This window comes from Vipera berus (assembly GCF_964194415.1).
Source record: "Vipera berus genome assembly, chromosome: 13".
NCBI classification, from domain to species: Eukaryota; Metazoa; Chordata; class Lepidosauria; order Squamata; family Viperidae; genus Vipera; species Vipera berus.
In genome coordinates this window covers 10,026,347-10,039,158 of record NC_138216.1, presented here as the reverse complement: position 1 = coordinate 10,039,158, position 12,812 = coordinate 10,026,347, and the positions used below count along the sequence as shown (strand labels likewise).

The following is a 12,812-nucleotide window of genomic DNA, read 5'->3' as shown; positions in this document are numbered from 1 at the left end:
CAACTCCCAGAATTCCTGAGCCAGCATGGCTGGCTCAGGAATTCTGGGAATTGAAGTCCCTGAGTCATAAAAGAGCCGAGGTTGCCTACCCCTGGTCTAGCCTCTTCTTAAAGACCTCCAGTGATGGGGCGCCCACGATTTCTGGAGGCAACTTCTGTTCCCCTGGTTAATTGTCCTGAGTCCGTCAGGAAGTTTCTCCTTGAATGCCAGGTTGCTCCTCTCTTTGGTCAGTAAATCAAGTTAGGAAATCTATTCAATGCAACGGCTGCGCCAAATCCCGAGCAAGAGCGCAGCCAGGGGCCGTGCAATTCTGCAGCCAGCGCGCAACTTTCCCCCCACCCACCCCGCCAAGCTCCGCGCATCTGCAACCTTCCCACTCGGAAAAGACACGGGAACGGAAGCTGCCCGGGTCGCTGGTTTCCACACGGAGCGTCCGAGCGGTGCGCGGTTCCCCAGAAGGGCGATCCACGTGGCGTCCGAGATAAGGCCCTTCCCCGCAAGGTGAAGCGGGTCTGGGTGGAGAAACGTGGGGAGGGGTCCGGGCGGCGCGGAAGGGGGGGGGAAGGAAAGACAAGAGACTTGACTCTTTGCATTTAAAAAGAAAGCGGGAACGGGCGAGAGCAAAACGGGCTTCTGGGTGCAAATTTGCACCCATTTGTGTGGATGGAAATCAGTTTCTTGTCCCCAGCTGGGGCAATGCACTCTGCCCATGCCCAGGAACAGCCTTCTCCCTCTGCATTTATTTTATTTCTTGCAATTGTGTACAAAGTTGCATGCTCCGGGCTGGGCACGGAGAACTGCATGCATTCTTGCAATTAAATGATGGGGAGTTACTTAGGGTTTTAATATTTATATATATTTTCTATTGTTTTTACTGTGGGCAATAATTTAATTCTTTTTTAACTTTTGTATTTTTGTAGTTTTATGATATGCCCTGTTCACCGCCCTGAGTCCTTCGGGAGAAGGGCGGTATAAAAATTTAATAAAACCTAAAACCTAAACCTAAATGGAGGCGGGGGGGGGCTTCTTCCTCTGCATTTATTTTATTTCTTGGACCGTCTCTCTTGCAATTGTGTACAAAGTTGCATGCTCCGTGCTGGGCACGGAGAACTGCATGCATTCTTGCAATTAAATGGAGGGGGGGTTCAGGTGAGGCTCAGGGTGGTTTAATTGTAGTGGTTTATACTGTGGCAGGAATCGCAGGATGAACAATGCAGCAAACGTTTTGCTTGCCTATCTTCCAAAGCCTTACTTAAACGAGCTGTTTTTGGGGGCTCTGGTTAAAATATTCAGAAATCTTGATTTGCAACAGAAAAGGTGTTCCCTGCAGTGGCTGAATGTGTTTGTAGGTTCCCTGGGAATTTTAACTAGGTGTGAGAAGATTTATTAATCCAACTGAAACGCCAAACGCCCTGGCACGCATATTTTCCAATGAGACAGACCTGAGACGGGAAGATCGTTTTATTACAATTTATCAGAATATTCAGAGCAAAGGGATTCCTTCTCATTCAAAGAGAGAACCCCCATCCTTAGCTTACATCCCCTTTTATAGTTAACATAACAAAGGAAAGGGGAAAAGATAAAATTAACCCTTCCTTTGCACAGAACAACCACAAAGGCTGTTTGAAGTTAGATAACCAAATGCCGGTTGACTCTTAAGAAATTTTTTCTTATCAGGAGTTGGTATCCAGTCATCCTTCTGTAACGTTTATCTTTTCAGTTAAGGGATGTTAGAAGCTATCTAATCAATCCATGCAGCTATAGGATAGGAAGTTTTCCTACATTCCGGTCTAATGGTTTTATAAAACCTTATCACCATTTTAAAAGATAGGCTAACACATTACAAAGTCCGTGTCATTTCCCCCTCAAACCCCATATGGAAAGGGGGGAAAAAGAATGTGTGGGACCACTAAAACTGCATCCTTAGCATCTGATTAACTACTGTAGTGGTAAAGCCCGTTGAATGAAATGGAATTAAATTTACAGAAGAGATGGATCCGGAAGATGCTGGCGAAGTGGCCGCTGAATTGCAAGGCAAGAAAATGGATGGTTGGAACGTTTTGCAAATTGCAGCCGGCACCGGCTTGACAGCCTATATAGTTTGGGCAGGAATTCTTATGCCGGGTTTTCGCAAAGTGCCCTTAAAACTGCAGGTAAAAACCAAATAACTGAATGAGACTTTTTAAGGGGAGCGTGGCGTTGAATCGTGCAGGCCACGGAGAAAATGGGGCTGGGGACATTTTGATTTCTTCCCCTTCATCCTCGGCTTTCACATGTCGAGGTCTGGAAGGGATTTGGGAAGTCAAAACTTTTGAGATAGGGCCAAAAAGGTCTATGGAGATTCTATGTCATCCAGGTCCTGGTTGTCCCAAAGGTGCTTTTTTCAAGAGGCAACTGGACTTTCTTGTTTTTCTTTGAAGACGTTTCGCTTCTCATCCGAGAAGCTTCTTCAGCTCTGACTGGATGGTGGGAAATGGGAGGATTTATACTCCTTGCAGACAGCTGGTCATTTGCATTCTTTTAGGGATTCATTGAAGCCACTTGGAGGGTTGTCTGAGTCATCAAGGTCTGAGTAGTGCAAATGGGTGTGGAGTCTTCTTGGAACTGCTGAAAGGAGTGTGTGTGTGTGAAGCTGTGCTTTCTGCAGGAGATTTGAACGGATTTCCAAAAATTGGAAGACTACAGCAGCGGTCCCCAACCTATGGTCCGTGGCCCACTCACGAGCGCACTCACTCCCACTTGCGCTAGAGCCCAAAGGCCCGTTTGCACAGGTGCAAATGGGGCCACTAGTGTGCACAGGTTGCACAACCCATTTGCGCATGCACGTGGCACTAGCAGAGGAGGCAGCTAGTGCCTGTGCGCCTCCACAAACAGGGCTGCTAGTGCCGTGCGGATGTGTGTGGCCCGTTCGTGCGCACATGTGCACACGCGCAAATTTTACAGCTGCTCACTTGCCCTCTGGGCCACCAGTGTGAAAAGGTTGGTGACCTCTGGACTAGGACGAACTATTTGCACTTCAGTTTGAGATGCAGAAAACACATGCTCGTCTCCCACAGCCTGTGCCTGTGTTCAACAATGAAGGGACACAGGGCAGAAAACATCCTGCACAAAGCACAGCTCCACAACACAGCCCTTTCCGCAGTTCCAAGGAGGCCCCAGACCCATTTGCACCACTCAGGCGACCTTGAGGGCTTAGACAAACCTCCAAGTGGCCCCAACAGCTCTCTAAAACAGGGGTCCCCAACCCATGGTCCGTGCCCCGGGACCGGGCCACAGGCTCTTTGCCAGCGGGCTGCAGAAATGGCTGACCGGTGCATGCACGCATGGGCGTGCATTTCCCCCCACACTTGCTGTTTGCGCATGACTCCGGGCGCAAATGGGGATGCTAGCGTGGGGCGGGTGTCCACAGCCTGTTTGTGCATGCGCTATTAGCCACCGTGGGGGTGTGCGGCCATTCACACATGCTCATGGCACCACCGCATGTGCAAACAGGGCTGCTAGTGCCACGCCAGTGTGCATGGCCCCATGTGTGTATGCCCGCGCGCACCAGTTTTGAAGCTGCTCTCCTTCCCTCCGGTCCTCAAGCCCAGAAAGGTTGCAGACAATGCAAATGACCAGCTCTCTGCAAGGAGTATAAATCCTCCCATTTCCCACCATTGAGTTAGAGCTGAAGAAGCTTCCTGGATGAGAAGCGAAACCTCTTCATCAAAGGAAAACCAAAAAGTCCAGTTGCCTCCTGAAAAAAGCACTTCTGGGACAACCATGAGCTGGATGACTGAGAGCCTCCGTAGACATTTACTCAAGGATAGAATATCGCTTTTCTCTTTTTCTCCTTCAGGTCCCCTACATCCCAGCCAGTGCTCAACAGGTCCAGAACGTGATGCGGTTGTTCAAAGGACGTTCTGGGAAAATTGTAGATCTGGGCTCTGGAGATGGCAGAATTGTAAGGAAAACCTCATTGCTGTACCGTGTTCCTCTGAGACTTTTAATACGGGAAGATCCTTTTTTTCGCTCATGAAAGATCTTTGGCTGCCCACAGGGGAGCTTGTGATGTCCCCAGCCAGCCACTGAATTTCATACAGAGAACAGCAGAGCATTGTCAGGGCGACGGTGCGAGCAGGGCGACCTTATAAATGTAGTCCTCAACTTACAACAGTCCATTTTAGTGACCGTGCAGAGTGACAGTGACTTCTGACCATTTGTCGCCCAAACGTTGCAGCCTCCCCAGGGTCGCGTGATCAAAATTCGGACGCTTGGCAACTGACCCCTGTTTATGACGGTTGCAGCGTCGCGGGGTCACGTGATCCCCTTTTGAGACCTTCTGACGAGCAGAGTCAAGGAGGAAGTCAGGTTCACTTAAGAACTGGGTTGCTAACTTCACAGCTGCAGTGATTCATTTAATAACGGTGGCAAGAAAGGTCGTAAAATGGGACAAAATAGTTTATATCGTCTCGCTTAGCAATAGAAATTTTGGGCTCGATTGTGTCATGAGTCAAGGACGACCTGTATTAAGAGCGTGAGGGAGGGAGGGTTTTTTTGCGCTCTCGATAGCGTTTTTGAGAGAGGACTCTCTTCCTTTTTTTGAGTTAAGCATTTTACACTGGTTTCTGCCTGAAAACGACAGGAAACCATGAGGCTGGAATTTGGGTGTGTGTGCAAACAAAGGGTGATCCAGGGCTTAAAACAGAAAATTGTGGCTAAAGTTTACTCACCTCTGGCTTGGCCAGGATATCTTGAGTCTGACCTGCTTTTCTTATTTTCCTCATGACCCCTGATTCCTGGAAAATCTTCTTTTGCTGATGATATGATTACACATTGGTTGCTGTTATTATTTGATTTGTATATCTTTACGTTTTTAGTTTTGTATCTTTTTTTTTCTTTTGCCAAACTGAAAATCAAAGTGCCTTTTATTAAGTAGCCGTATCCATATTGAAGAGAGTTGAAAGAAACCTTTTTTTATTTGTGGTTTTATGCTATTTAAAAAAAAACTTTTTCTGTCGATCCTCACCTTTCCTTTTTTTAATTGTAATTTTGTATTTTAACGTTTTATTTATTTATTTATTTTTAAAAAAGCTTCTTTTGCTTGCCCTAAAATCAGTTGCAGGCTGGTGAAGTTTGCCCTGTTGCTCGTTCTCCTACTCATGTTATTTTATTTTATGCTATTTTGTTTTATTTTGATATTTAATATTTTACGTTTATTTTGCCACAGAAATGGCATCCTTTCAGAGCCGTGCGTCGTATTTCAGTTATATTGTTGTTTTTTCCCCCCTTCTGTGGGTTTGTTCTTTTACTGTATCGTGTAAATTTTGGGTGCTCTTTTGAGATCATAACATTCTCCCAAACTCCGTTAAAAATGGAAAGATGACACCATTCGAAGCTTTGAGGTTCACTTCTGGATATTCCCAATTAAAAATTAACTAGAAGATGGACAGGAAGATGACTCTTCCCCCTGAATCCTAAGAGAGCCGCAGTCAAATCAGAATAAAACTAGATTAAGATGGATTGTTTGACCTCCTGGAAAGCAGATGCTTTTGTTTCTGAGGAAACCAGGAAATAAACAAACCTGGTCTACGTTTGCAGGTCCTGGAAGCTTACAAACAAGGCTTCACGCCAGCTGTTGGCTATGAACTCAATCCGTGGTTGTTGCACCTTTCCAGCTTTCGGGCGTGGAAAGCTGGGTGTTACGGAAAAGTTTCTTACTACAAGGAAGACCTTTGGAAGGTGAGAAAAAAAGGAAAGACTTTGGAAATCTGAGCATAACGCCGGGACATCGAAACCCAGTTGAGTGTACAGACAGTCCTTGACTTACGGTCAAAAATTTGAGCCCAAAATTTCTGATAAGTGAGACATCCATTCGTTTGTTCATTTTGCAACCTTTCTTGCCACCGTTGTTAAACGAATCACTGCAGTCATTAAATTAGTAACGCGGTTGTTGAGTGAATCTGGCTGCCCCGTTTTGCTTGTCCAAAGGTTGCAAAAGGGGATCACATGACCTTGAGACACAGCCACAGTCGTAAGTGTGAACCAGTTGCCAGGCGTCTGAATTTTGACTCCCACGATCGTGGGGATCCTCTAAAAGGGGGCAAGTGTGAAGAGCGGTGCTAAGTCACTTTTTTCAGTGCTGTTATAACTTTGAACGGTCACTAAATGAACTGTTGTAAGTCAAGGACTATCTGTGTTCACTCATAATTTTTGTGGCCCTAGAATAAAACCTCTTTGTTCAAGCACATCTTTTTGTGGGATTGCACATCAGAGCAGCTATAGAAGGGCAGATCTGTTTAAAAAAATTACTGACAGGCACATATTTTGCTTTCATCCCCTCCCCTCTCCTCTCCCCTCTCCCTTTCCCCTTCCCCTTCCCCCTCCCCTTCCCCTTTCCTCTTCCTCTTCCCTTTCCTCTTCCTCTTCCATTTCCCTTTCTCTTTCCCTTTCCCCTTTTGCTTTTCCTTTCCATTTCCCCTTCCCTTTCCTTTTCCCCTTCCCTTTCCTCTTCCTCTTCCCTTTCCCCTTCCCTTTCCCCTTTTGCTTTTAATTTCCATTTCCCCTTCAATTTCCTTTTCCCCTTCCCTTTCCTCTTCCTCTTCCCTTTCCCCTTCCCTTTCCCCTTTTGCTTTTCCTTTCCATTTCCCCTTCCCTTTCCTTTTCCCCTTCCCATTTTGCCTTCCCTTTCCTCTTCCCTTTCCATTTCCCTTTCCTTTCCCCTTTTGCTTTTCCTTTCGATTTCCCCTTCCCTTCCCTTTCCATTTCCCCTTCCCTTTCCCTTTCCTTTCCCTTTCCATTCCCCTTCCCTTTCCCCTCTTGCTTTTCCTTTCCATTTCCCCTTCCCTTTCCTTTCCCTTTCCCCTTCCCCTTCCCCTTCTCTTCCCAGCATTATGGACTTTTCAGGCAAGATGGGTCTTCACATTAGGTGCACAAAATGTGACAGTGTGACCTGTCATTTGTGTCTCCAGTGAAAATGACAGGTTGATCTCTTCCCTGATCCATTTGTGTGTTTACTTGCCCGTCCGTGGTGCTCTTGGGAGTCTTCTCCAACGCCTACAATTGCTTGCACGCACGTCCTCCAGACAGTCCCGTCTGTGAAGTATATGTCCTGATCAATCTTTGCAATAACTGAATTACTCGGGGTGCTACGTTGCGGTTTATTTGGCTTCAGCTTCTTGAATGAATTACACTTGGCCGAATTCAGACTCCCAAAGCTCTCCTTTGCAGACCAAAATCTCTGGGTTTCTACAACCCTTTGAGCCAGAGCCAAGCCAATATTATTTATGGCTTGTGAGTGAAATGCAAAGACCCACCCAGTGAGTTGGACCAAGAGAGATTTTTCCTGATTGCCCCAGATCTTTTTAATGGAAACTGCCTTAAACATTGCACGAAAGTCATCTTTTTTTTTCTATTTCACGTTTTGCCTTTTTTTTTAATTTTAAAGGTGAACTTATCAGATTGTCAGAATGTCACCGTGTTCCTGGCCCCTAGTGTGGTATGTATGCTATTTCTCCAGAAGAGAGAGGTTTTTTTTCCTCCAAAAATTGCAGGCGGTGGTCATGGCGGTGAATTGCCCTGTTTGTGGCAACAGTAAATATTATTACTGTCGCTGATCAGTTCGAAAACAGATTCCGAAACAAAATGGGAGAAACACAGTAAAACTTTGTAATAATGCCGCTTGGGTGTGTGTGTGAAAGCCCTAATAAGCAGGCATATACATAGAATGAAGGCTACTGCTAAGCTTGTAAGCCGCCCTGAGTCTTCGGAGAAGGGCGGGATATAAATGGAATTAAAATAAAAAACTTACCGGTAATGATTACAAAACCGATGTGGTAAAGTATGGCGTGTCAGAAAACAAAAACTTTGCCATTGTCAGCAAAAGAAAATGATTAGATCGCAGCCACTGTAAGTGAAATGGACCCAGACTGGCTGGGGAGTTATTATTTTTATATTAGACTGATATGAAATTTGATCACATGACTGTGGGGATGCTACAAGACAGGTAGCCCTCTATTTATAACTGTTCATTTAGTGACCCTTCAAAGTCACAACGGCATTGAGGAAAGTGACTTACGATCATTTTTCACACTTAGGTCCCTTTGCAGCATCCCTAATGGTCACACGATCAAAATTCAGACGCTTGGCAATTGACTCATATTTATGACGGTTGCTGTTTCCGGGGCTCATGTGTTCCCCTTTTATGACCTTCTGACTAGCAAAGTCAATGGGGAAGCCAGATTCACTTAACGACTGGGTTACTAACTTAACAGCTGCAGCGATTCAGTTAACGATTGCAGCAAGACAGGGCGTAAAATGAGGCAATTGACAGCCGCCTCCCTCAGCAACAAAATTTTTTGGCTCAAGTGTGATCATAAGTAGAGAACTACCTGTAGTCATAAGTGCGAGTTGCGTAAGTCGCTTGTTCCAGTGCCGCTGCAACTTTGAACGGTCACGAAATGAATGATCGTTAAGTCGAGGACCCCCTATAATAAGAGCAAATCCTGTTTGCAAATCAGCGGGGAGTTTTCGTCGTCGTTCTTTCCAGGAAGAAACAGGCTTGCTTTTTTTTAAACAAAAGTAAACAAAACTAAGATCTTCTTTGAAAGGAGGGGCGGGGGGGGGACATCTGGGCCTGCCAAATGATAGCAGATCGAGGAATATTTTAAATAAAAGGAAAAATGAATGTATAAGCGTCTAACCCGAGCCTCAGGGAACTCTCCTGAGGTTTAGCCTTTAGCCTTTGTAAAAGTCGGGTATGTTTGGTTTAATTTAGTCGGGGCACGAGTGCCTTTTGGGGTGTGAAAGGCAGACATTTCCTCTGGGCTTCCTGAGGCTGACCCGAGAATGTTCCTTCCTCAGGAGCCTGGGCCTTCTGTGTCCTGCCCCGTAGCCCTCAAATAGTCTGTTCCGCTTTAGCTGGCTGTGTTCCGTGAAGCCATCCCTGCTGAGTTTCTAAAATCATGAATTCTAGCATAGTGGTACGTGTGCACCCACCCACGGTGGCTGTTCAGCCAACCGTAGGTAAAGCAAACCATGGCTTAGCATGGCGTGTGAGTTTTATCGACGTACAGGATTTATATGGCCTCCCGTAAGGATTCTTGGCCACTCGCAACCAGGCACAAAAGCAAAGATTAAAAGCGAAAGCAGCCTCCTTCCTCCAAATGCCGGACCAAACAACGTCCCAGCTCGATCCCATCCGAGCCCAGTTCCTGGGGGAAGAGCCAGGCCCTCGTTTAGAAGGCTCAAAGGATTGAGGTTCCTCAGGACCTCAGATAGGCGGCGTAGCCTTTGAGTGAAGTGAAATAAGAGGATATTTGTAGCAACTGAAGAACTAAATGATTACTTCGAGCAGAAGAGAGTAACAGATTTGGAAGGGACCTGGGAGGTCTTCTAGTCCAGCCCCCCCCCCCCGCCCCTCAAGCAGGAGACCCTATACAACTTCAGACAAAAGTTTGTCCAGTCTTTTCTTAAACTCCTCCAGTGATGGAGCATCCATAACTTTGGAAGGCATGCAGTTCCACTGGCTAATGGTTCTCGCTGTCAGGAAATTTCTCCGTATTTCTAGGTTGTTCTTCTTGACAAGCTTCCATCCAGCGCTTCTTGTTCTGAATATATGAACATATACATTTGAGCAAGTCCCTACTGGATTAGATCCAGCTAGCCCAGCAGTCGGTTCCCACAGTGGCCAATCAACTGCATAAAGAAACCTATTTGTCGCCCAGCAGAGAGTCTTCAAGGTCAGTCCTACTGCCCTACAGGCTAAGGGCCAGTGACCCCAGGACTTGCATGAAATAGTCCAACCCTTGAAGCCGGCCAAGCTGGTAGCCATGACTGCATCTCCACTTCAAAGGTGATGCTGTCTCCTTGAGCTTACACAGCGATCTTCAGGTTTCTTGGCCCTCTCTGAGCTTGGTTGTTTTCTTGCAGACGTTTCATTACCCAACTAGGTAGCATCATTTTATGATGTAACTTAGTTGGGTAATGAAAGGTCTACCAGAAAACAACCAAGCTCAGAGAGCACCGAGGACCCCACAGTCCTCCTCCTCCTCCTCCTCCTCCTCCTCCTCCTCCTCCTCATCTCCCACTCCACAAAGCCCACTCCCTTCTAGCACTGATGATGTTGCCTAGTTGGGTAATGAAAGGTCTGCAAGAAAACAGCCAAGCTCAGAGAGCACCAAGGACCCCACAGTCCTCCTCCTCTTCTTCCTCCTTCTCCTCCTCCTCCTCCTCCTCCCCCCTGCAAACCCCACTCCCTTTTAGCACTGATGTTACTCAGTTTGGGTAATGAAAGGTCTGCAAGAAAACAACCACGCTCAGAGAGCACCAAGGAGCCCACAGCTCAACCCTGAGCAACAAATATTTACTTCTTTTGGTCGATCTTTATTCCCTGTTGATTAATGGATCCTTCAGAAGGATATCTCTTCTCTTCCTAGCTGATGCTTCTGGAGAAAAAGCTACTGATGGAACTTCCAGAAGAAGCTCGTGTGGTGGCTGGACGGTTTCCTCTCCCCAACTGGACCCACACTGACACAGCTGGAGAAGGTGTGAACCAAGCCTGGGCATACGATGTCAAGACGATCCGGCAACTGAAGAAGGATGAGCTAGAAGGGAGTCCAGTGTGAGAATAAGTCACCTTGGATAGGCCAGTTTCTCAAAGAAAAAAACAAACAAACCCCCAAACACCCAATGCATCTTTGCTGGCTGATGGACCATTGAGAAGATTCCTTTCTCCTTTGTTGAATCAACACCTATTTAAGCTGAGGAGTGGTAGGTTTTTAGGAGAAAAATAAAGCCATTCTCCCTTCTGTCCCCTTCAAGATTTAGTAGAAAAGGCGATTCTCTAGAATTTTTGCCCAAAGATTGGTCAGCAAAATCAGTTCGTTTGGGACCAGTGTGCCTATTTATTCTTCCGATTGGCAAACTGCAAGGATCTGTAGAATGCAGCCGCGCGAGTTGTGATGGGAGTCTCCCGATACTCCCATGTAACACCTCTTCTCCGCGAGCTGCATTGGCTTCCGGTTGCCCTCCGGGTGAGATTCGAGGTGCTGGTGATGACCTATAAAGCCCTGAATGGCGAGGGTCTGGGATATCTGAGGGAGCACCTGCTGCCAGCATCAATTTCCCATCGTTCTGTGCGCTCCCACAGGGAGGGCCTCTTCAGGGTACCGCCGGTCAAGGATTGCCGACGGGCGATCCCCAGGGGGAGGGCGTTCTCTGTGGGCGCGCCTGCCCTATGGAATCAACTGCCAACGGAACTCCGGACTGCCCCCGACCTTCGTTCATTTCGCAGGGACCTAAAAACCTGGCTCTTCGAGCTATCTGGTCTGGACTGAGGGGTTTTAATGTTTTTAAATTGTGATTTTAATTTTTGGGGGCTAGACTTAATTTAATTTTTATTTTATACTGTATTGTTTTTAAATTTTGCCTTGTAAACCACCCTTAGTCCTTCGAGAGTAGGGCGGTATATAAACCAAATTAATCATCATCATCATCATCATCTTGGCGCCAGTTTTTCTTTCTTTCTGATTAGTCCCAAGCAACATGTGAGTCCCTCTCTTGTCAAATCCAATTCTCATTGAGCATGGTGGGCTGGCGGAAGGAATATATTTACGATCCCCGAGAAGAACTGTACACCAAGCATGGATGTGTCCATGAGTGATGCATTTGTGAAGCGGTTTGGTTGGGGAGCAGTTCTGAAAGCGACCTGAGTTTCTTAGACTTCACTATGAACACCCGCAGTTGGCGGAGAAGGAAATGGACAGGAGAGAAGAGAATGTAATTCTGTTTCTTAGACCTTATTCCTGAAGACCAGCAGATGATGAAGAACACTCCGAATAGGATGGGATGGAAGAGAATGCAGTTGAGCCAGAAGTATGTTCTTTGTGGTTTATTCAGGAGCTCATGTTATATTTGGTTTGGTTCACGTCTCCCCATGTTACGTGGTGAACACTCTTAGGCTGGTTATTTATGCCTTGATCTACCTTACTTTGCAACTTTGCTATGAGGATAGAATGAACGTTGGTGCCAAATTCTTTTTGTTAATGTTTGCTATAATCGAATTGAGTCTTGCTTAAATTGTACCGGTGATACCAATCGAATACAATATTTACAAATAATAATAATAATAATAATAATAATAATAATAATAATAATAATAATAATAATAATAATAACAACAACAACAACAACAATAATAATAAAATAATAATAATAATAATAATAATAATAATAATAATAATAATAATAATAATAATAATAATAATAATAATTTTATTTATATACCGCCCTTCTCCCGAAGGACTCAGGACTCAATGCCGAGATGGGACTGTTCAAAACTGCCCATGTATATAGTATGTGCTAAAAAAAAAAGATAAAACATATATCTAAAAGGGAAAGGGGAAAGTTAAGAAGAAAAAGTCGAAATAGAGTAATACAATACAGTAACTGAATATAAGTGAGCTGAAACTAAAATCATATTTATATAAATCGCGATAGACAGTTTTTAATCAACAAATCAAACATAGACCAAATGGAATCATATGTGATCTTCTGTTTCCATACTAAGTCAAAGTGCGGACAGATTTGGTTTCATTTACACAGGATGTCCTTCCAAGAATGTATAATCACCTCTTATACACACACTGTGTATATATACACAGGGTTATATCCAAAAGCTCTTTATAAACAGACAAAATTCCAGAATTTTGGAGTAGCGTTGAACAAAACATTCACATTTTGGAAGCTTAAATTTCACCCAGGAACTCACATGGCTACTACGAAGGGCTTCAGTCTAATATCTCTTGAAGATAAATGTGTACCAGATGTTGGGT

The 12,812-nt window shown here is 45.3% G+C and overlaps 1 protein-coding gene across 3 annotated transcripts; it reads left to right on the top strand.

Annotated features, from left to right (window-relative positions):
- The first annotated feature begins 438 nt into the window (after window positions 1-438).
- On the top strand, window positions 439-12,806 carry LOC308673836 (adenine nucleotide translocase lysine N-methyltransferase-like). Of its 3 annotated transcripts, XR_014027754.1 has the most exons (7): window positions 439-501; window positions 1,987-2,153; window positions 3,839-3,943; window positions 5,581-5,721; window positions 7,427-7,477; window positions 10,416-10,749; window positions 11,513-12,806. XR_014027754.1 is itself a non-coding variant. In XM_081337844.1 (6 exons), the coding sequence occupies exons 2-6, from the start codon at window positions 1,992-1,994 to the stop codon at window positions 10,602-10,604; spliced, it is 648 nt and encodes a 215-aa protein (XP_081193970.1). In that variant the 5' UTR covers window positions 439-501; window positions 1,987-1,991; the 3' UTR covers window positions 10,605-11,358. The 3 variants fall into 3 exon arrangements, 2 of the variants coding, with proteins under 2 accessions (XP_081193970.1, XP_081193971.1); XM_081337844.1 differs by lacking the exon at window positions 11,513-12,806 and having other exon boundaries at window positions 10,416-11,358; XM_081337845.1 differs by lacking the exons at window positions 5,581-5,721; window positions 11,513-12,806 and having other exon boundaries at window positions 10,416-11,367.
- Window positions 12,807-12,812: the final 6 nt, after the last annotated feature.